Genomic DNA, 24,531 nt, shown 5'->3' with positions numbered 1-24,531 from the left:
GCCAAGCCAAGCCAAGCAACGATTGAGCAAGTTATATTCACATAAAATTAGCATCCTGACCAAGTCATTACAATAAGTGATGGGGGGCAGAAGAAAAAAGAAAAAAGATCTATCACAGAGCTATGATATATTAAAAAGAATGGGAGGTGAAAATGTCCTCTCTTGATCTTGTAGCGCCATTCGTCCATTACTCGGGAATCAGCTTCAGGATAAGTGAAGTAAATTTCACCGTCCCACACAGCGTCATCCACCAGCCAAGCGTCCTCGACAGCAGTCTCTCATCTATCTAAGAAGAGACATGTCCCTGAGCTAGCAGAGTACCTCTACCTGACCGGTACCGGCACGCGAGCGAGTGATCGTCGATGGAGATAGCTCGATAATATAATGCCAATGGAAGCCGAGCTCAAAAGTCCAAAACCGTCGAAGTGAGGTTCATCAATGGCCCCAAAGCACTGGGAGCAAACTTCCTTGCAAAGAGGTAGCACACAGAGGTGTGCTTCGAGTTGTAGAGGCACTGCGTACCGTTGTTCCTGATGGCCTTGATGAAATCCACATTGATGTTTCCAGCACCATATCTTGCTGGATGCGGGCCTCCTCTTGACCAATCAACCCATGTGATGGTCCTGTTGGCGTTGAGCGACCCGTGGAAAAGATGAAGATAGGTCGGTATGTAATGCTCATCCGGGTAGCAAGATGGTCTGCAATGCTTCCGGAAGATCGAGTAGTACTTGTAGTCCGCTACCACACGCACGGCCAGCTCACGGTTAAGCTCAAACCACTCTGACCCTTTCCTCCATTGTTCCGGCAAGATGTGAGGTGCCATTCGACGGTTGTAGCGGCCAGCGCTTTGAGGGGTGTCGATGTTGTAGGACTCAACGAAGCTGTGCTCCGAGTTTATGAGATACTCGTAGACGGTTGGGAAGTTGAACACCGGAATGCAGCTCTCCGAGAGCAAAACAAAACGCTCGTTCGAGAAATCCAACAACGCATTGGCCAGCAGGCGCTTCTCAGCATCCACCAGGGTTATCGATCCCCAAGACACTTCCTGCATTGGCAATAAACAAGGATCAGAATATGTTATCAAAACTAGCCGTTGATCAGGGTCCGAGAACCGCACATGGAGGGCACTCACACTGCTAAATACTGAAAGAATGCACACATCGCATCGATATTTGAGGTTGACACTTTAGCCCCACATATATGAACATAAAAGAAGAAAAGCAGAGTACACAAATAAACAAATTCCCAACCATATGACATCCTTGACTAATTATTTAGTGGATAAATTCAAGCAGAATATTGTAGATTAAGCATCTCTAGATCACAATATTAGCAACATTCGTGAGCACCACTAGTTGGAGAATCCATCGAGTAGTTTACCCACCATCCTGGCATGGGGTCAGGCAAGCATATTCCCCTAGAGGCTAGAGCAAATACATACACATATCCCAATCATGAATCAAGTTGAGCACATGGCAACCACCAACTAGCACGACAACGGTTGTCCGACTCACTCCACCAAGGCACCAGCTAACGAATCAATCAGCCACAAATTTTCCGCAGGCAACACAACATAGTTCGTTCAACTAACTACCAATCTGATTTTTACACGGTTCGTTTCATTAAGGTAAATTATGGAGGAAAAGAAGAGACTTGAGATTGATTATAGTACCTCGCTGGGGATCTGGCGGCCGTAGAATGGGGATGTCTTGGAGACGTTGAGCTTGTAGTCCGGTATGGTGTGGAGGTAGACGGAGAAGAGGCCCTGGTGACCGCGGAAGAAGCGCTCCCAGAGCGGGGCGAAGGGGAGCGGGCCGCGGGTCATGAAGAGGAAGGCGACCTTGGGGACGCGCTGGAAGGGGAACTCCTCGGCGGTGGGCACGAGGGTGGCGCGCCAGAAGAGCTCGTCGTCGGTCATGGAGTGCGCGAGGGTGGGCGGGTGCACGAAGGCCTTGAAGCCCGGGCCGCAGTCACCCGTGGCGCCCCGGCGGTCGCAGGAACTGTAGGTGGCGGTGGGGAAGAAGAGCTCGGTGTGGGAGTTGTAGTAGTAGCGGGAGACGTTGGCGCTGACGGAGAGGCCGATGACGACGCCGGCCATGAAGATGACCATGGCGGTGACGAGCTTGAGCAGGCCCGTGGACCAGTCCTTGCGCGGCGTGTTGGGGAAGTAGTCGCCCTCCTCGTCGGCGCCGCCCCCGCCGCCGCCCCCGCCGCGGGACTTGAGCATCGGCTTCGAGTCCCCCCACATCGCGACGGCCGGCAAATCGAGCGCAGGCTAATTGTTCCGCCGGCGGCGAGATCGGCCGGCGCGAGGGAGCAAGATGGGGCCTTTTCGGCGCCGGAATCCGCAGGGGGGAGCCCCGATCTGACGGCAGGGGAAATCCTGACCGGACCGGATGGATCCACGCGAAAAAGGCTAAGGGCGGGCACGGCACGCGGAAAGGCTCGCGGCGAGGGCCTTTATAGCGGCGACGGGAGGGAACACGGCAAGGAGGAGGGAAGGCGGGGGCTGGCTGGCAATCTTCCTTTCTTTGTTTCTTAGTGGGTAAGGCGGAGGAGGATGAGGAGGAAATACGCGTGGCGGAGGCGGGGGAGGTCGCTGTCGATTCCGATCCAGCTCCGAAGGAAGGGAGGAAGAAGCGACTCGAGTCGAGTCGGGGACGGAGCTGGAGATGGGTATTTATGGGAGCTGGCTGCCTCCCCCGCCTCGTCGTCTTCTTCTCCGAGTGGTCGTCGCGGACGGCGAGACGAAGAGGCCGAGGCCAAGGCCGCGGGGAGGGGGGTAATTGATCGATCATCTTATTTCTCCCTCCTAAAAATAAATGACTGAAACCGAGCCTGAATAACTTAATAGTAATTGATTTGGGTGGGAAGAAACGGTCTGGAAGACCCGGGCCCACAGTCACGGAAGCGGCGCCGGGGTGACTCGTAAAACGTACTTGGTGTGTCGGACGGGCGGGCCCCGGTGACGGGCCGGTTGACGCATCGTCGCGGCCCACCTCGTCAGCGGCGCGCGCGGTGAGTGGTAAAAGTTGCTTTTGGCGAGCTGGAACGGACGGTCGGCCAGCGACGTGGTCGCACGCGCTGGTGGCACTGCCGCGTGGGGGCGTGGGACGTGGTGGGCCGCACGTCAGTCGCAGAGCAAGAGGACACGTGATTGTGGTGGTGAGCGGGGGAGCAGGGTGAGGGTGGCCGTAGCGGCTGCCTGCCGGTTCGTTTTTGTGCCCTTTTTTTTTTGAGGATCGTTTTTGTGCCGTTGGTTGGTTTGGATGAGTGGGGTGGTGCGGTGCGGTTCGAGCCAGCCAAAGCGGGCAGCCTACAGCCAGCGCCACTCGAGTGCAGTTCGTGAGGCGGGAGCGGGACGACGCATGTGCTCGGTCGTTGCGTATCGGATGCTAGCTTAATCTATTCCGCCTCCCAACCCAAAGAATGCATATTCTACTTGGGGACAGCCACATCACTGTTGGATACTGCATGAATCCTACGTATCGGTGGGTGCAAGGCATCCTACTAATCATCATCATCAGTTGCCCGTTTGGCTTGGCTTCATCAGGAATAAAATGAGCCTGTATGCTATGTATGTCCTTCCCAGGCTAGCATAGAAACGGGGAACTATATACATGTCATCCAATCATTCTGCTGATCACTCACGCTCTCGCATCATTATGTAAGGTGGACGAGGCCATCTCATCTCTCCAGCCGACCAAGCACCCCGCATGCATGGATAACTACAAGCACAGGGCCTCCATAAGAGAAAACTCGGGTCAGTGTCTCTTGCACACAAGCAAGCAGGCAAACACATGGATGGAAGTAATTAGGGATCAGTTGGAGGCTTGGAGCAAGTCAGGCGCATGCACGTGTAGTGCACCTGTGCAGTGCGTAGGTTGGTTCTTGGTTGCAGGCGGGAGGGGAGTGACCACGTCAAACGGTCAAACCAGCCCAGGCAAATCGCGTTTGCGGTCAAATTGTGCGGCTGACCAAAACTGTAAGCATGATAGGGATGGGACACGGCCGTCAACGTGGCAGAGATTATTACAGGCAGCCGACTGACCGTCTCTATAACACTTACGACAATCCAGTTTCGTTCCATATCAACCAACGTTTATTATTATCACAAATCAAGCCCAGCTGTTTCTTGACCGAGTATTCCATGACACGCAAGAGAGATTATCATTCAACTGATGCCAGGGGACAAAAGTCAAGTGTACATTGGGTTGGGTATTTCCTTAAGACTTCGACAGATGGCGTTGGTGACGACTCCTTTTGTCCTTTGATGTTTGTATTACAGCCGGTTGGAGAACTTGACATTGGGCAAAAGCTCTTTACTCTATACACATGAGGTGAGAATGCACATCTGCTCGCTCTTGTGCCGGCGCAATCGCCATCGGACGTGCTCCACTGAATGCACCTCTGTTTTTCCACCTGGTGTTCAACCGCTCAAATCTAATCGCTCTTTTTTACACTCTCTCTCCCGTTTATATCTGTATATGTACGTACAAAATTACTGCTAGAGACACGGGTAAACAAGTTATACACAGCATGTGGCGGCCCATAATTCTATGTGCAACATCCATTCACCCCGCAAGTGTGCTATGGCTCTGATCTGTAGTGCCTAAGTGACAAGGATGCACACCAGCAATGTATCCCCCTTTTCTCCCAAACTGTGCAATGCGTCCCTCTATGCCAGGTGCTTTTATGTACATCACACTTCTGCTAGGGGTTTTTTCTTCTGGCGGAACACTTCTGCTAGGTGAAAATCGTAAGACGATATCACGTCGCAACATACAGCGGTCACCTGAACAGAAAATCAAACATTGTGCGTCAGTCAAGTGTTTGTTGAAAGCAAGCCAAACCACGTCCCCAGCCTACTTACTGCCCTAATGATCATATGGGGTAACATACTGGATGCAAACAATCAACTAGGAGTTTATTGTTAAGAAGTTGTCAATCACTAGAAAATTTACAGGGGATAAATACAGCAAAATGAAACCCTACGAATGGGTTTTCTCGGGGTTCGACAAACATATGCACCCATCATGAGGAAGATGTTTTCCAGTACACACCCTTTTTTTTAAATGGAGGCAAAAGCTTTGACGCATCCATTAAATAAGAGAGGATAGAGTTTGTTACAAGTAACCCGAATACACGACATGAGATTACTCTCGCAAAATAATGGACCCTAATTTGTTTGCACCGGCGATGATCCAAAGGTTGGCCTCGGTCTCAATGGAGGCAAGCAATATAGTCTGCGGTGCGCTCTTGTGCTTGAAGACTTGCGTTTCGCTCGTTCTAGATAGTCCACGAAACAAGCATGGTGAAAGACGCCTTTGCTTGGCGGTTTGGCGTGTCTTTGTCGCAGGTACTTGCCCACCAAGCCTCAACCGAGTCGAACAAGGGCCTGCCAGTGGTGTCAAGTCCGAGAATGTGGTATTTGTCAATGATCAAAGACCAAAGCCTTCAAGTGAAGCGGCATTTGTAGAAGAGATGAGTCCCACATCTTGTACTCTCTTGCAGAGAGGGCAAAGATCATAGTTGGGCCACCCACGCTTCGCCTCTATCGGCGGTCCAAATTCTATCTTGTAGAGCCAACCAAGCAAAGAACTTGACTTTTAGAGGAGCCGAAGCCTTCTAAACCATTTTATCCATGGGTGAGAGAACCATCCCTAAGAATTGCGCCTTGTATGCGGATGTGTCGAGTAGAGCCCACTAGTCGTATGCTTCATAGGATGTCGTCCTCGGTGAGCTGATCGAGTTGGACCTCATGCAAAAGCACCCAAAGGGTGAAGAACTGTGTGATGTGCTCCGCGGAGACGTTGGCGGGAGGTTTGATCTTGAGAATCCACGCGTTGTGTTTGAGGGCCTCCCGAACCTTCCAATTCTTTCTCTTGGACGCTTCATGAATGAGCGGGGCAATATCTTTTGGCTTGCGTCCAAGGAGCCAAGGTGAATCCCAAAAGGGGGTCTTCGCGCCGTTACCAACAATGATAGTGTTGGATGCATAGAAGAAATTTAGGTCCTCGTCACATGGGTTCCCCATCCCCACCCACATCTTGGTGGGCTCCTTCCATTCATACCACGGCCATCGCAACCAGAGGGCATGCGTAAACTTGTTGGTGTTGAGAACCCCAAGTCCCCCATATTGAAGTGGCAGGCAAACAATCTCCCAATTCACCATGCATTTTGCACCCGTCGTCATGTCCGTACCGGACCAAAGGAAAGCTCTCTCAAGCTTATTTACATTGAGAAGGATGGTTGGCAGGATGACCAGCTGTGTGGCGGGGTAGACCACCTGGGAGGTGATCACGGACTTGATAAGAGTCATCCGTCTGATGATGGTAATGTTTTGGCCCTCATAAGTTGTTAGCTTGCTCGCAACCTTGTCCATTAAAAACTGAAGATCCACCAACTATACTTGCCAAAATAAGAGAGGGAGACCCAAGTATCGTAGAGGGAAGTGAGTCCTAGTTGCCGGCAACCTTTGGGTTAGGCGACCCAAATCGAGATGGTTGCAACGGATGGGCACAAAAGAGCTCTTTTGGAAATTGGTGCACAGTCCCGTGACATCACTGAAGCCCCTCAAAATGCTTGCAAGGTTGTCGACGTCTCTTTTGATAGGAGCCAAGAAGACGGTTGTGTCATCCGCATAGAGAGAGGTCCTCATCATGGCTCCCCTTCCCCTAATTTTATGGAGGAGCTCTTTTCTCGTAGCAACCTCAAGAATTCTTTGGAGTGAATCAATAGCGATGAGGAGCTCAGGAGGACCGCTATCCAATCCATAAATTTGCTTACGAATCCTCGCCATTGGAGTAGGTCGAGCAAATACTCCCGCTTCACGGTGTCGAAGGCCTTGTGGATGTCAAGCTTGAAGAGGAGGGAAGGGATCTTGCTCTTGTGAAGGCGCCAAGCAAGATTGCGAACATACAAGAAGTTGTCGTGGATGCTTCTTTTGATGAAAGCGCTTTGGGCGCTCGAAACGAGCCTTGTCATGTGGGGGCTAGGCCTTAAGGAGAGCACCTTCGCAATAATTTTCACGATCGCGTGGATGAGGCTGATGGGCCTATAGTCGGCGATTCCCTCCGCCCCTTCCTTTTTAGGCAAGACCGTCACGTTTGCGGAATTGAGCCACTGGAGGTTTGAATTGAGCCACTGAGGTCGGCCTTGCAATGTTCCAACACCTCTTGAAAAATAGGCCCGTGAAGCCATCCGGCCCCGGGGCCTTGTCACTTGGCATGTCGCTGATCGCTTCAAGGACCTCACTCTCGGTCATCGGGGAGTCAAGGCCATGGAGGTCGAGCGGTTCCAAATTTAGCTCATCCCAATTGCAAACTTTGCGGCTTTTGGGGCCTCTCTTCATGACATTGGAAAAATGATCCTGGATTAATTTCTCTTTGGCTTCGTGCTCAGTGACCCACCCATGCTCGTTCTTGATTCAGTGGATATGGTTTTTTCTCCTTCTTGCATTAACTCGGCGGCGGAAGAATTTAGTACTCGGGTCCTCCTCCCTAAGGTTGCAAATTCTTGCACATTGCTTCTTGCGAGATCTTTCAAGCACAGCCAAGGCAATGACTCTTCTCTTGAGCCTAGCCCATAGCTGACGCTCGTCGGCAGAAAGGAGCCTTTCCTCTTGGGCAATGTCTGAGGCGGAGAATCACCAACAGGGCGGCTAGGTGTGACTTACTTAACTACTGAAACTTCTCATCCAACTATTCATGATGAACTTTATAGACTGCTGGTGCCGCTAACCATTAACCAACCTACACATGCAGCATGCTAGAAGATACTCCCTCCGTTCACTATTATAAGATGTTCTAACTTTTTTCTGAATCGGATGTACATAGACGCATTTTAGTGTGTTTGTTCACTCATTTCAATTCGTATGTAGTCCATATTGAAATATCAAAAACATCTTATAATAGTGAACTGAGGGAGTAGATGAAAAGTAACATGTCAACATACCATCAAGAGGCTTCACAGTTTGCATCATCCTCCCCCTTTCTCGAATAAGTTTTCACCTTTCTGGAGAATTCCTTAACTGAGGAGTGGTCTGAAAATGTCAGGGGAGTGTCTTCAGCAATTGGATCCCTCACATAGAACAGTCTAATGGGTGCACTTCCAGTTCCATCAGTTGGAGGTTCTTCAGGTATATCACGGTACAAATGTTTGATAATGAAGAGAGCAGTATCATGATCCCGCCAGTAGTTGCTACAGGAATTAATCCAGAGTCTTGTTAAAAATGTGAAATAGACACGGGGAAAAACAAATGGAAACAAACAGAACCGATGAGTGAGCTCACGTATGAGATCCCAGAGCGGATAAATATGGATGTTGAAATGTTTTCTCCTGCAATTAGATTATTATAAGATTGTAAGCTCTGAACTGCAAATGCAATCAAGAAAGGCAAACTAGTCCAGCCAAAATGGAGAAGGGGAGGGTAAGCATGTCAAGTTGACAGGAGGGGACTAGGGACCCGGCCAGTTATTAGCTTGCCAGTGGGTACATGTTGTCCACCACCCGAAAGTCCTGAGCTGCCTTTTGAAAACGCTAGATGAGAATTGAGAACACATGCAGGTGTGCGCTGAGCTACAACATGGTTTATGCTAAAGCAACTGCACAATACCATTCACGTGCATAGTGGAGCACGTTCATTCTAATGACTAAAGTAAGCAACAGTACACCAATACAAAGAGTAGAAATGGCAAGAGCTTAATAACCTGAAGCACATGATCAACTCGACCATCCGGTGAACCAGTCAGCCTTTCCATCATCATGGAACCATATGATCTCTCCTCCTCCTTGGTGCTCTCATCGTCCTCTAAATAATAACAATTGATCAGAACACTGCTTGTTTCTCGCTCAGATTGTGTAAAAGCTAATAAAAACTGATGTATCAATTACCTTCCGTGTCATTTTTGCTCAGTGATAACAAGGCAGCTACCGCTTTGACCTAAACAGAATAAACAAACCAACTCATCAGGTAAGAGCCATGCGCTTCTCTATCATTCACATGTATCAAAGGTTAATACATCAAACCCCACCCAGATTCACATAATTGTTTAAAACTTTATGCACTAAATCCATATAAGCGTATCGGAATAAAGAGCAAACCTTCAATGACTTGAATTGACGGGCAATAGCCTGAGAACGTGCAGCAACGTCTTCTGTGAACTCCTGTAACATATCAAACCAAATTAGTTATATAAGAGAGAAATCAGCCTCAAGTTAGAAACAGACATGCTCCTTTGTGAGTTCGGTTAAATGACATAAAACCCACCTGCACTCCAACATGTATCCTCTTTCCGCCTCTATGGTAGGGTATAACAACAGGGCGCTTGTTCACATAATCTTCACATACAAGTGGTTCAACTCTGCAACAAAAGCCGACCTAGACTTATGTGCCATGTTCCCCACTTTGCAGCAGATTAAGTGCATTCTATTCCAGTAAAATAAAGGAACATATCTAAAAAGTGGCAAAGCTCTTAGTCCCTTCAGGGATATTCAGCAAAAGTGGTGAAGCTTATGTAACATGTTAATTCATACCAGATTGGCGTTATTTAGTTCCATTATGATATTGCATCTTTGGCCAGCTCTCTAAACAGAAGGTTAAAACGATAATATGCAAGGAAGCTACAAACCTGTATGCTACAGGATCGAAAGGATGAAAAACGTTGAACATCTGCCTGCAGCATGGCATCTCTTCAACAACGTTCTTGTCTTGCCAATAATCTTGTCCCCTGCCTTTAAATAAGAAGCTACGAAATTCAGAAATAAGATAGCAGATCATCAACTGCCAATTGCCAGGGGCAATGAGAAATCATAAGGTGGGTTAAGGTTCCCCATAGACCTTTCCAAAATGAAAAGTCATCAAGACACTAGTGATACGCCAGGAAGATAGATGCATAGAGGAAGCTATGCTAATAATGACTTTATAGTCATGAAGACACCATCCATGTTAATACAGCAGAGGGACACGACAATGCATCTATACAAAAGGTCATAATTTCATTTCATTCAGAAGGAAAGCGCTCTGGAGGGGGAGGGACACTGAAGAGAAAGTGTTGTGGAGCCCTGCATTTAGTTTTACAGCCTTCACTGGCCCTTGGTCTATGCTATCCTAAACACAGCACAGATGATATTTTTTTCTAGTTTTGTAATATAAGATAAATACTCGTTTTATAAATAAATGGTTATATAATTTAATTCTAAATATATGAAGAGTACTAAGGAAAACTATATAAACCACAAAATAGTGTCAACACTGCTGTGGCAAAGCATATTTTAGTCAAATGCTACATACCAACACCAATACGGACATTCCGCAGCGACAGGAAGACTCCCAAAGGGGATCCAACAGCAAAGAATGTGTCAACCTGAGTATCAAAAAATGATGTGATGATGGTATAAACATGTCAAAAAATAAAAGCATCAGTGAACAATAACAACGATAGCTTACCTTAAAATTTAGTTTAGTGTATCTAATACGTGGTCTGTAGGACTGACTTGTGCTACCTTGCCCTATGTTAAGTTTGCCTGATACTAGGCTCACTGTATCATTAGCATCTTTATCTGGCAATAATATACATAAAAATATCTGATTAAACCTTCACAAATACAAGCATATACAGTCTCCAAAGAAATTTCATGGAACAAAAGCAACGAGTTACCTTGATGAGACTGAACACTACTGATGCTTTGAATCACTGAATCACTCTGTCGCTCAAGTTCCGCTAGTTTAGCTTTAAGATGGCTCACCTGCAGTCAAGATAGAAATCTAGGCATCAACACGATAGGCAAATTAAATTCGCACAGTTGGTGCTCCAAGATAACACCCTAAATTTTGGGTTCTAAAACAAGTTCTTCAGTTTTGATCATATATTTGTGAGCCTTCTTATGCAATTAGATAGATCCTACTCCCTCTGTTCCAAATTACTCGTCGTGGTTTTAGTTCAAATTTGAACTAAAACCACTACGAGTAATTTGGAACGGAGGGAGTAGATGATAAGCACATAAAATTTAGCCAAATTCAATAGATCCACACCTCTTCTTCTAGTGATGAGATTAATCTGTCTTTGTCAGGGACCACATGGAGTTCCTTGGCGGATCTTGAAATGCACTCATCAGCATCTTTTGTGCTTACAGCTGGAGTAGCTCCTTCAGTATATGTCATTTGATGATTCTCAACCTGATTTTCGACTTCAGTTTGCACCCCATCAACTGGAATAGGTGATTCAAGTGCATCATCATTGTTTGGCACATTTTCAAGCACACATGGCAGAACAGTCTTGTCTGTAAGTGAATGATCAGTTCTGGTGCTCTCTTCATCCACACGATTTACATTATCTACACATGAATGCCCTGAAGTGGAAGAAGTATCATGCTCTTTTACACCAGAGTCAATAACATCAATTGTGTTGGGTCCTTTTCCTACTTGGCCTTCATCAGACGAAACTTCCATCTTAAAATAATCTGTTGGAAATGGGGCAGAAAGGGATTCTTGGTGGCAAAGTATATCATACGTTAGAACACTTCCCAACGAATGGCCATATAATGATACCTGCCAAAAAAACAAGGCAAGCAGTTGTTTAACCAACAGAAAAGAAGTGCAATCAGAATAAGAATTGTAGTGCAAGCTATGAACAGCAAACCTTTCCACTGTAACCAGGATTTCTCTTCAGAAACTTCATATACAGTTGGTTCAGCTGACCCGAGACCTGTTATAATTTTGAATTGTTACTTATTATCAGTACTTAAAGACTCGGTGAACAGGGTGATGGTTCGCCCCTTCCCACCTAAAAATGCAGCAAAAAAAAAACACAGCCATAACTTCTTTTTTCCCAAACTATCATGACACACAAGTTTGTAACAAAAAAGAACTGATCTGACCCATATACTACTCCATGTCACAAATTAGCAGTTGGCTTATATATGAATTTTCCTTAAAAAGCGACCGGGCTTTTGTTTCATAATTCCATTACTTGCTTTCTCCTCAACCCAACATATGACACGAGATTTGTGTGGGTTCCATGTTCTAATGTAGAAATTTTTGAAGCAGAATATAAGAATCAAAATATACTCGAAGGCCAATGTTTGAAACTAGAACTACTAAAAACATGTTCTACTACTAAAAAGGAATCAAGTAAACAGGAAAATAACCAGAAATAGTGACGATAAAGCAAAATACCGAGTCAATTATATGCTGACAGTAGATAGGACTCATGTAATATAGAACATCATGAACGGTGGCACCTAACGCTACGCGAAGACCTTTAACTCCATCCAAAGTGATCTTCTCGACTGTGTTTTCACCACCGAGCTTTAAACTCTTCCTCCACTGCGATAATAATCATTGCTAGTAAACATAAAAGTCACCAGTGAAAACATAGATGAAACAGGATTTCATATCAGGATAGAACAAAAGGGCAGCATGCTGCTCTGCAAGTGCAATATACTTAGCTACACACATAAGCTACAGTTGTTGTGACTAACTAAATAATTATATCTGCCTGCGTAATGAATAACGTATATAAATGATCAATACCAATCTGCCATATAAATTAATGGAACATAGAAGTCACAATTCAAAAGTAACACGATGCACATGTTTAAGTTTCAGTGGATGATGAAGTTGTTTAAAATGAGATTGTATGCTAACTCAGCAAGCATGAACCAGGATACAAGCTTCCTTTATCATGCTATATATAGCCAGGTCAACTGTTTTATCCTTTCCAACAACCCAATCAATGATGAACAACCATGCTAGAGATCTCCACAGATCAGAAGTAGTAACTGGAGTTCCGAAAATTAATCTTACCTGACAGGGAATAAATAGGACCCTCTGTGTACTTCTTTGATAAGGAGTTAAGTATCTATCGGCTAGGTTAGCGGTCACACGGCGGAAATCGACTACATCATCAACAAGATTAGCTTTTTCCAATCTCTGTCCGATACCATGAACCATGAATACCAAATGACCAACTGGAACCTATTAAGAGATAATAACATACATTAGCAACTAAAATTAGCCTTCAACAGAAGACTTTATAAGTTAATGGGAATTTCCTTAAACATGCATGTAAGGGGAAATACGGAAGCCTTATATCTTCCATTCCATGAATGTGGCAATCACAGATGTAAGGTGGATGGCTAAGGTTAAGCAATTTGAAACTATGGGATAAATACTACTACCTCCGTCCCAAGATAAGTGACGTGGTTTTAGTTCATATAATGCTCACATCCTTTTATGGTATATGTTTGGTTTGCGGAACCATCTCATACTCAGATGGATTGGGCCATCATGGGGTCAACCCATAATTTTAGCGATTCGACTACATTTCTAGTCTTTCTAACACCCATAATTTAGTGATTCGACCTCATTTCTCATTTCTCTAAGAGAATGAGTGCTCGTGAGGGGTGGTATGGTGATGAACTGATTCATTCCTTACCTCGAGCAAGCAAAGACATGAGGAGCATTCCTCGAACCAAACACCCCGTTGGTATCTTACATGCTAGCCACATGTCTATACATTATTATAAAATATATAAGAAAATCTCTGATGACATGAAGGGTGTTGATAGATGCAGAATGGAATTCAGATGAGCCAGATATTCCAGTGGAGCATAATACTATAAACTATTTTTCTGCAATAAGTGTGTATATATAAATCCTTTGGTTGGGAGATAATATCATAAAGGCTACTGTGATAAGAGAACAGATGTCTGAAACAATAAATACCTGAGAGCAGTAATCATCTGTTTCCTCTTCTTTCTGTTGACGCAACTCATCCTGGCAGAGAATCAGATAATAATTATACACAATGCAGACACTGAGGCAGATTCGCATAAATAAGAAGATAGCTCAAAGATTACAAAGAGAACCCCCGAAAAAGGTGTCAGGTTCTCATTCAGTCATTCTAGATTTGTACTAGCAGGTGACCAGTGCTGATACGAAATCTCAAACTGAGCAAGAACAGTATGATTGCACTGCAAAATTAGCGCAAAAAGACTTGGCTCCTTTTTTGCTGCAAAAACTGATGCAACAATATGACTAGTGAGTGACGAGACCACAACCTTCAGCTATGCAGTCCATAGTATGTCTGTCCACAGTTCATCTTAAGAGCAAATAAGATGCAACTTTAGCTAGTTTATCAAAATCCTCATAAGCCTCTAAGGCCAAAGTGTAAACCGCATAGAAGCCAACATCATGGGCTGATAAACTGAACTAGATAATATCCCACGCGTTGCTACGGAAATTTATGACACTAAATTATCGATTATAAAATTAGGATATATGATAATAACACCCCTCCACATTCTCGCCATGTGAACGGTAGCAGACTTAACAATAAATGGATAGTACTGCACTTTATAGTGCCTTGTGACCTTCTGTTTTAGTCAAATTATTTGTTGCTGAAAAAATAAAAATTGATGATATGGACGACTTGCATGTGCTTGATTATGTGGAGGGCTTGCATGTGCTTGAAAATGGGATCATCTACTTAGAATAATAAAGATGAGCAATTAACACTAAGATTTAACAAGACAGAAATTAGTCCAAAAATAATTTGTTCCTTTTTTGCCGCAAGAACTGATGCAACATCACAGCTAGTGAGTGATGAAATCAGGATCTTCAGCTCTGCAGTCTATAGTATGTCTATCAAACCTCATATAGTCCTCGGCCATCTCAAGAGGTGCTAAATCGAATTACATTTAAATAGTCAACACGGTAAATAAAATACAACTTCAACTAATTTGCCAATCCTTCTTGATGTTGGATCATACGACTCTACAGCCAAAGTGTAAAACACATCGCGGACAATATTTTGTTCTCACAAACCAAATGGGCAATAAACATCAATATTTGCCAAGACAGGATATAAACAGTTCAGGTATCTCATCATTTCGGGCGATAAAAAAATTTGACTTCTCTAAGCCATTCATAAAGTGAGGTCAGGAGCACTTGATATACATACATAACATTAGAACACTTTAACATGGTTCCTCACCTGGGTAGGATTTGCAGATCCAGAAGAAGAGAAACCACGCCTTAATTTGATTGTGTTGCTGCCTAGTTTAGGACCTGTATCAAAGACAAGCCAAGCTTCCCAAGTATCATCCTCTCCTGTAAAAAGAGCATGCAATCCCTGCACAAAATATACTTCAACCTTCATCCAACTCTTTCTCAGTTCAGAAGAGATTATTGGAAAATTACATACCGGTGTACTTCCTTGGAGATCGACCCGCGCAGCAAACAGGCCTGAAGGTTGAAATTTACGACGATGCCAGACCTATTTTGACAATGATAGGGTGTTCAACTGTTTTCTGAACCAGGGAAGGGAGTACGGATATTGAAAACCCAAACACTGTACCATGGCAACTTCTATTTGACAGAAATGGTATATCCACCCCCTACCATGGCACACATATAGTTAAATAACATTGTTTGCCATCATTAACATGATACCCACTGTTCAGAGTTAAGCTCACAACCCACTGAACTAATTTGCACTATCTAGTGAATCAGGTTTGGGGTTTTTTTTTCCTACAGGAGTGATGGCCAAGTATTATTCCCGATGACTAGTGAAGCGAGTTTGGTATATACACTAGTACATTATCTAGTCGAAACTATAAGAGTACTATCCAGAACAGTGAAGATAACGTATTGATCCCGAATATCACAATTTACCAGATAATGTTGCTAAAGAATAAAGACACAGCAGATTTACGTGATAATGTTGCTAAAGAGTAAACACACGGCACATTTTCATACCTGGTACTTATATGCTAACTCAAGTTGTTCAGAAACATCTTCACGCAAGGGAATCCAATCGAGACCTCCTTTTCGAGCAAACCAGTGGCCTCTCAAAACACGTCTATTCTCACCATTCCAATATACAGGGAAGCAATGACGTCTCATCAAATCAACCTGCAGTATAATTATTGACCGGGTAGGAGTAATAAGTAACACTAGTATGATTGAAAACTATAGAATATACAAAAGATTTAAGATGGCTAAGGTAGGGCGACTCCTAATGCGTTCCCACTGCTGGGCGGGAGCTCTTTCCCTAACGACACATGTTCCCGGTTTTCATCTGGTTTGCTGCTGGTTTTTCTCCAGTGTTTGCTACCTGTTTTTATGGGTGTTGGTTTGGTTGGTTCACCGTCGTCCAATCACCGCTTTGACTCAGCATCAAAAGGAATCCACCGCTTAGGCTGAACCTTGTTCCTCTTTCTTCTACGTACTCTCAAAGACCTCTCCCGTTTATTCTTCCTCATCTCTAATCTCTCCCCTTTCTTCCTCCGCCGCCGCTCCCTATGTTCCTTCACGCCGCCCACCACCCCACCGCCATAAGCGAGTATAAAGGGGCTTGCTCCCATCGCCGGTCCTCACCTCTCCTTCAGCTCACAACCCACCTCGCCATAAGCCGCCGCCGAGGCCCCATCTCCCCTCCTGGCGCCGGTCCTCCATCTCCCTTCCATGGAGCCAAGGTGGAGGCGCCGGTCACCCATCTCCCCTCTCCTAGCATGGTAAATTGAACCATTTTCTTTGGGAATCTTGTCTCGAACTTCAGAAAATATCTTATAAACACAATAAAAACACTATTTTCAGTTAAAATTGTTATTGCATTTACACTGTTCTGGAGATTCTTATAATAGTACTGGCAAAACATTGTTCCAGTTTAATGTACAAGTTCACAACCACCATTGTTACATGATGTAGGCCATTAGCTCATAAGTAGAAAAGGATTGTACATTGGTGCTACTTACAAAGTGTAGTATAAACTGTCGTTGTATCGCGGTTGAGGTTGAATTGATCCCAACTTTAACTGTTGCGAAGTTTTACGATGAACTCCACTGTACAATATACAAGTTTCTCTGAGTTTATCTCAGAAAAAAAATGTTGGATTGATAAGGAGAGAATTTTCAAATAGAAGGGAGAACCTCCTTACAAAACTGTTGTTGACCTAGCATTTTGAAAGCCTACTTGAATTCTGTGTCAGATGTTACTGATGTGGATAAACTAAGCAAGTGCAATGGTAAGTAATATGTTTCCCTTCATTAGTTGAATATAGTTCACAGTTGCTTGAATGTACTATTTTATAATTCAATAAGACAACTACGCCCTGTTTTATGATTCTACAAGTTCTACTTATAATTCAATACAACAACATATATCCCCAACTAACTAATTCCTGTACACTTTCATGTTGTATAAGAATAAGATAATGTGATTTCACCCCTGATTAATAAATTTACTGGTGTGATTAGCCAAATTGGTATTGTTACCAATTAATAGTGTCTGAATTTTTTTCCTTTTGTAATCATCCTGTCTTTAACTTTGTGTGCCACTACCATATCGTTCCATGGCTAAGATGCTAGCATACTAAGTTTCTTCCAACAACCCAGCTTTACAGAAATTAGGTCATCAAACTAAGCAATTTCAGTTTGGTAACCCTACTTGATGTTCCACCAATTCTTGATAAATTTGATAACCTCTGCTGCAGCGCATCCCATGATGTGCTTTAGGTTGGGGTCATCACCGACTATTTAGGCCAGACTGTTACAACAAAGGGGCACTAAGTTCTTTTTCTTATGGATAGTGCATAGCGAAGAAACCGGGAATTGTTACAAGTCCTAACACCTAATTCAAATCTGTGTACTAAAGGACACTTATAATTGATTATATGGTAATGATTCCCCTTAAAATATATTCTTGAATATGCTATTAATATATTTATTTCTTTTCTGGCACTTTAGTTCAGCGAAACATGAATAATGCTATATGTTATATGGACATCGTTTTACTTTAACCTTGCAAATTCAACGTCCATCTCTATAAAGACAAAAATCTACTGCTACTTTTGCTTGGCAGATGATTGACCACCTTGCACTGAAGCAGTATAGTTCCTTAAAGTTGGTTTACGAGGTCTTCTCATTTATCAATCTCTTAGTCAAGATGGGAATGGGCCGGGTCGGCCCGCTGGGTCACTGACCCGGCCCAAAATCTCGAGGCCAATGGGCCAGGCAGGTTGGCCTTAAGCAATAGACGGGTCAGTGGAGCCGGCACCGTCTGACCCGATGGATCACACGGGTCGACCCAGATGAGAGCTACGCCCTAGTCCATCTCTGCGGCCGCCGTCGGCCGCCCCCGACCGTCTCTGCCACCGGCCACCCACGACCATCTCTGCCGCCGGCTGCCCACGACCGTCTCTGCCGCCGGCCGCCCACGACCGTCTCTGCCGCCGCCCGGCCCCGGCCATCTCTGCCGCCGCCGGCGTTCCTCCCGCTGGTGCGCCTCAAGCTCGCCGTCCCGGTCACCGTCAAGCTCTCCATCCCGGTCGCCAAGCACAGGTAGCTGGCTAGCTGCAGCACTGTGCAATTTCTTGAGTCCTGTACTCCTGTTCGGCTGTAGCTGTGTAGCAGCGGCTGTGCAATTTCTTGCTAGCTAGGATTTATGTTGATTTCTTGCATCTTGCACATGTAGCTGCAGTGGCTGTGCACATGTTATTTTCTGCAAAATTGATTAATAGCTAGGATTTGAGTTTGAAGTTGAGATTGCTTAAATCTGCATAAGTGATTGTGGAGAATTCCCTTGTATTGTTCTCTGATTGAGATGAATCTTCCATACTGAGAGTTGATCCATATGTATGATTGTGTACATTCAGTTTTTGTACGGCTGTGCATTAGTGTAATGTTGTGTGTAATTCTAGCTGAATTTTGGGTCGGCCCTGAGGTACCCAATGGGCCAGTGAGGCCACGGGATTTAGTCAGAATGGGTCAACCCGTGGCCCCTTGAAATTGGCCTTGAGGCCACGGGTCAGGTCCAGGCCGGCCCATTCCCATCTTGATCTCTTAGTATTTCTCTGTCTTCATTTTCAAATGTTCTAGGTTTCTCTTTTAGAAGTACACATGTTCTGGATGGCAAAACTAAAGCATTTAAGCATAGTTTGACAGCCGACTAATTAGGTTGTGGGGTAGCTGTGCTCATTTAGATTTTTTTGGCCTTACTTATTTGGTAGAGATGAGAAACCCACTGATTTGTAACTGGTTGTTGTGCATTTCTAAGTGGATATCCATCCTCCAACATTACATGTTACCTTCCATCTTGAAAGATATTCATTCAAGTAGATGGCATTCTCTGTGGTACTGCTTTTCTTATGATGATCATGCTGCAGATTTCCTAGGCTAATAGTAAGATACTTTGATTCTGAACTTGCAACTATTATAATGTTAATTTCTCGTGGAGACATACGCGCTGAATTTCTGTTAATCATGCATCAGATTTTGATAGCTAGACAGTAGACAGAAGTTGGAAATGTCAAATAATAAACAACTGGTTCCAGATTCTGATTATGTTTTCATGGTCTGCTAATGTGTAATGAAAAATTCTGGAATCTGTCAAAAGACTTCTTCGCAACCAGCTCAACCCCAATACACTGCCACCCTTCTCTTACTTTACAAAAGAACACGCGCGGGATCAACCAAGGGCACGGCATACCGCCGCGCCTTCTGTCTGCTAGTATTGTTATATGGCTGTAATATGGTATTGCTTTTTTACTTTCAAGTATGTTAGCTAATGATTTTTTTTTGTCATAACTGCGTACACTGAGTAGAATCGAATATGGATGATAGATCCATAACTGTTTTGCAAACGAAGAAGAGAGCCTGGTAGCGTATGAGTAGTGACGGATATACTAGATAAAAATACCAACCTCATATAGTCCACCTTTCACAGGAACCCCAACCCGCTCCTCCTCCACCTTATACAAATATTCAGAGTCTGACATATCAGCTTTAACCAAGGAACCTGTTGGCCCTTCACTGCATTCCGCATACTCCCTCCACCAGTACCCAAGTAGTGATTCTTCTCTCTACAAACCAGTAAGACAATGATGATATAACAAATATGAAGATTATAACCCCCTTTACATTATAAAGGGGATACAGACTAAAAAATAAACCAAGTCAAAGAAAATAAACTAGCACAGCCCAAACCTATAATAGCACACTGGAGATCCCTTGTGCTACCAATGTTATTGCTTCCAAGTGAACTGTATTTCAAAAGCTGTAGGATTGCACCTAGCTATAGCTAAGTCACTACAGCTTATGTGATCTTGCGTTTATTGCAGCTAGCTATAGCTAAGTCACTACAGCTTATGTGATCTTGCGAATAAACGTTCAGCGGTAAATAATCGGCATTTAAAGTAGTGACCTCTAAGAAAGACGCCTCCAACGCCAAACAGTCCCTCATGCTGAACCTGAAATAGTCTCCTTTCCCAACTATCTCCGTCCGTGGAACTGAAGAAGAGAGCACTGCATCAACAGCCAACCACAAAAGACCATCAAGGATCAGTTCAGTAACAGGTTTAACTTACACATCGTTAATTCAGCAGTTCACTTCGCACGTTTACTGGCCTCTGCGCGGATCATAAATTACGAGCCCAATTGGCAGATTTAGGGGACCGCACAAACGTGCGTTTTGGCATTACATCACGCCGTTCGTTGAGAGTCAATGAAAAACCGGTCCACAGGAAACCTACGACCCAATTAGCGTCAGGTGATCACGGGATCAGCGAACCAGGGCACCGATGATACGCATCAGATTAATTAGCAGGCCTACTACTGGATCGGTTGGAGTAAGCAGGCGGGGAGGGAGGGAGGGAGGAGGGCGCACCTCTGTCCCCGAGGGGGAGCTTGCAGAAGTACCAGCGGACGTCCTCGCCGTCGGAGGGGCTCTTGGTGCGAGCGAGGTACTTGCGGCGGGCGGCGCAGTTCTCGATCGCGTCCTCGAGCCTAGCGATGTTGGACGGCGTGTTCCGCAGCAAGTCCGGCGAGGCGCCCTCCGGGTGGGGCGCGTGGCTCGTGGACGCGTCGTCCCCCGGGGACGTGTTCCGCGCCCAGCTCTCCTCGGGCCTCGCCATGCGCGCCGCTTCGAATTCGGGGGCGCCGGCGAGGGAAGGGGGCGAGGAGGCGACGGTGGCGGTGGAACGGGAGTGAGACGGCGAGGTGGGTCTCCTCGCTCACCGTGGGTCGGAAGGAAGGAAGGAACGGGGCGGATCCGGATGGTTCCTCCCGGTCTGACTCACGCCCCCAGCTCAACCGCCGGTCGTGTGCTCGTGACACGGAAGCGGCGGACCAGTGGTTCTGTCTTCTGTGGTTGCACCGCACCAGTTTACGTTTCTTTCTTTTTATTTGTTTTTGACAATAGAAGGCCCACGAAGGACCCAACACTTTGGAAATTCAATTTCTACACCCATGAATAATACTCATATTTGGGAATGCTGGCAGACCTGAGATTTCAAGGAATGTAGCATTCAAGTATCTCTACTATGAAAAGGAATCGAATGTCGTGATGGTTCGACCTCCTACTATTGCTATTGATACAACTCTTCCCATCTCTGATTTTTTTTCCCGTAGCGATGTTCTCTCCCACTTCCGTTTTGTTTTGGTTCCACCCTGTTACCCACCCACGCACCCCTCCCACGATCTTCCCGACGTTCCCCATGATCTTCCCAAGGCAGCCTCCTCTTGGAGAGTCGCTCATGGTGCAACGAGCGATGTTGCTCCCTGGCACCTCCAAACCATGGCTTCCCCTGCATCTCCTTCACACGATGCCGCCACTTCGCTGTCGCCATTAATGCCTAGCTGACAACAGCTCTCCTCATCTTCTTCTCGCGCTGCAACCTCCGTTGCGATGTTGCCGCCCCACAATCTCGACCGGCGCCGCGCTGGCCGCAGCATCCCGCGCGAATAAGAGGTCGACCATTCTCTTATTTGGATCCAGGTAGAGAATCGCGATGGAGGTTGCTATAGAAGTTGGAGAATCGCGAGGGGCACATCCGCACATGTCAGTAGAGGCGCAGGCGCGACGGAGAAGCACATGATGACAGTGTAGGTGGAGGAGTAAAGGGCCGCTGGAGATGGGATCACGTCCAATACATCGGCGTACCGGCGTGCAGTGGCGCCAGGCTAGAGGTAGCTCACGAGGATGTTCAACCTAACCAACCGCTTCACGTTCTTTCTGCGTCATGGCGCGGTCGTCCTCGTCTCCGGCCCAGGTATGTTATCCATCCAAGTCTACTAATTTCTCTTCTTATTCTTATTTTCTGCTGATATAAGTAATCATGTTGATTACTGTGACGCCCGGGTAATTAAACTACAGTGATCCTTTGCTAATGATGTCATGTCATCACTATTACTGTTACTAATCTCCCGTTGATCCAAATCCGGTTCAAATTCAAATTCAAATAATAAGTGAAATTCTAAACTTCTCAAACATGAAAACTAAAATGATCATCATGTGGCAAATAATCCTTAACTTATTTTGGGTGTTGGAACCAACCTTTTTCAAAATGTTTAAGTGCCTAAACTAAATAAAAACAGGGGCTATAACAATTATTAAATACTTTTGAATAATAAACAAATGTAAAACTAATTTATTAGTGCCAAATTAATTATGACAGTAGCCTAACTAATAATGCTAATTTAGGGACTGAGTTGATATATTATAAAATTGCATATAAAGTAAAACTAAAAGAAACAGGAAAATAGATAAAAGGAAAAGGTCAAAAAAAAAATAAAAACAGACCCCCCAACTGGGCTCCGGCCCAGCACGGCACCAGCCCACCTGGCACAACCAACCGGCCGGCCCACCCCCGCACCCCCTAACCACCCCACTCCCCACTCGCCCACCGACACCCCCCGAAATATCTGCCCACCCCCCCTCCTCTCTCCCCCGATTGAATCGGGATCGAGAGGAGGAGGTCGACGCCGCAACGCCGCATCGCCTCGCCCTCTACCTCGCTCCCTCATCTCTCTCCCTGGCCGATCCGGATCGGGGTAGCCCCCTGATCCCGTCTCCTCGTCGAACGCCATCGTCGCGCTCACCAAGGACGTCGTCGTCACCACCACCTCGCCGGACTGCTTCCCCATCTCCGCCACGCTCGTCGTCGCCGTCGTCCTCCCCAACAACCGTTGCCCCGTCCCTGCTCCTCGATGTGAGCACGCCCCCCCTTCCTCTCCCTGTCCAGACGCCCCGCCTCGCGCCGCCCTGCGCCCGGCGCCCAGCACCCGCGGCCTCGCCCCCCTGCCGGCGCCCGCGTACCTGGCCGCCTGCGTGCGCGCCAGGCCGAGCCCCCTCCACCACGCGCACGCCCACGCATGCCAACGCCGACGCGCCCGAGCTCGTGCTTCCCCGCTCGCGCCTCCCCACTTGCGCTGGCTGCCGCCCGTCGTCCCCCCCCTCGCGCTCGCTCGGACCCCTCGCGCGCCCATGGCCGCGCGCGCTGGCGCCGTTCGCAGCCGCTGCTTCCATTCCCCATCCCCGTCGCAGCTACCGTCTCCGCCCCCATCGCCTCCCCTGCGGCTGCCACCGGCACCACCGTCGCAGCCACCTCGCTCGTTTCCGCCTCTGGCTTCCGCCGCTCCGGCCACTCACCGTGGCCTCGCAACTGTCGCCGGAGGCGAACATCCTCCGTCTCTGCGGGCGGGCATCCTGGCGCCCCGTGCCCGATCCATCGCCCACGCCCGTTTGGCCCTATGGGCCACTGCCAGTGGGCCCCCCCTAACCACGCCCCTGTTAAAAAAAGAATAAAAAAATATAATTAATTAATTAATTTCTTAATTAGTTAACTTAATTAGATATGTTAAATTAACCTAATCACTTATTAAACTAAACTAATCATGTTTAGTTAACCTAAGTCAATGACAATCGGGACCCATGCGTCAGTTTGACCAAGTCAACTGACTGTTGACTGCTGACATCACCCTGATGTCATGCTGGCATCATAATGGCATTTCCAAATTAATTTAATTCTGTTAATTCCAAAAATGATTAAAAACTTAGAAATTAATATGAATTAAACCGTAGCTCGGATGGAAAAACTTTGTACATGAAAGTTGCTCAGAACGACGAGAAGAATCCGGAAACGCAACCCGTTCGTCCGTCACACATCCCTAGCATAGCAAACACGCAACTTTCCCCCTCCGGTTCATCTGTCCGAAAACGTGAAACACCGGGAATACTTTCCCGGATGTTTTCCCCCTTCGGCGGTATCACCTACCACCGCATTAGGGCACACCTAGTACCGCTCATTGCCATGTTATGCTTTGTGATGCTTTGATTGCTCTGTTATTTATTGTGTTCCCCCTCCGTTACTTCTTTCCGGTAGACCCTGAGGCCGCTGTCGGTACCCCTGTGATCGACTACATCGACGACGAACCCTTCTTGCCAGAGCAACCAGGCAAGCCCCCCCCCCTTTGATCACCAGATATCGCCTATTGTTCTCTATACTGCTTGCATTAGAGTAGTGTAGCATGTTACTGCTTTCCGTTATTCCTATCCTGATGCATAGCCTGTCCTTGCTACTACTGTTGTTACCATTACCTGCTATCCTACTCCTTAGTATAGGATGCTAGTGTTCCATTAGTGGCCCTACACTCTTGTCCGTCTGCCATGCTATACTACTGGGCCGTGATCACTTCGGGAGGTGATCACGGGCATATACTATATACTTTACACAGTTACATTACCTGTGG

The 24,531-nt window shown here is 46.1% G+C and overlaps 2 protein-coding genes across 4 annotated transcripts; both read right to left on the bottom strand.

Annotated features, from left to right (window-relative positions):
- Window positions 1-22: 22 nt before the first annotated feature.
- On the bottom strand, window positions 23-2,786 carry LOC125524415 (glycosyltransferase BC10-like). The gene is made up of 2 exons (XM_048689469.1): window positions 1,673-2,786; window positions 23-1,045 (listed from the first exon to the last, which is right to left on the bottom strand). Exons 1-2 carry the CDS (start codon window positions 2,246-2,248, stop codon window positions 404-406), a joined length of 1,218 nt encoding a protein of 405 aa, XP_048545426.1. The 5' UTR covers window positions 2,249-2,786; the 3' UTR covers window positions 23-403.
- LOC125524414 (phospholipase SGR2) lies at window positions 851-21,138 on the bottom strand. 3 transcript variants are annotated; one of them, XM_048689467.1, is made up of 22 exons: window positions 20,669-21,138; window positions 20,207-20,307; window positions 19,707-19,865; window positions 15,764-15,919; window positions 15,210-15,281; window positions 15,000-15,137; window positions 13,730-13,780; window positions 12,809-12,979; window positions 12,179-12,328; window positions 11,643-11,708; window positions 11,036-11,551; window positions 10,662-10,749; window positions 10,451-10,563; window positions 10,295-10,367; window positions 9,633-9,735; window positions 9,272-9,365; window positions 9,106-9,168; window positions 8,896-8,944; window positions 8,712-8,812; window positions 8,294-8,340; window positions 7,957-8,202; window positions 851-1,045 (listed from the first exon to the last, which is right to left on the bottom strand). In XM_048689467.1, the coding sequence occupies exons 1-21, from the start codon at window positions 20,913-20,915 to the stop codon at window positions 7,959-7,961; spliced, it is 2,802 nt and encodes a 933-aa protein (XP_048545424.1). In that variant the 5' UTR covers window positions 20,916-21,138; the 3' UTR covers window positions 851-1,045; window positions 7,957-7,958. The 3 variants fall into 3 exon arrangements, with proteins under 3 accessions (XP_048545424.1, XP_048545423.1, XP_048545425.1); XM_048689466.1 differs by lacking the exon at window positions 851-1,045 and adding an exon at window positions 4,152-4,795 and having other exon boundaries at window positions 20,669-21,136; XM_048689468.1 differs by lacking the exons at window positions 851-1,045; window positions 19,707-19,865; window positions 20,207-20,307; window positions 20,669-21,138 and adding exons at window positions 4,152-4,795; window positions 16,762-16,785.
- Window positions 21,139-24,531: the final 3,393 nt, after the last annotated feature.

This window comes from Triticum urartu, chromosome 7, assembly GCF_003073215.2.
Source record: "Triticum urartu cultivar G1812 chromosome 7, Tu2.1, whole genome shotgun sequence".
NCBI classification, from domain to species: domain Eukaryota; kingdom Viridiplantae; phylum Streptophyta; class Magnoliopsida; order Poales; family Poaceae; genus Triticum; species Triticum urartu.
Note: the sequence above shows the minus strand (reverse complement) of the source record. Positions and strands in the feature narration are given on the sequence as shown.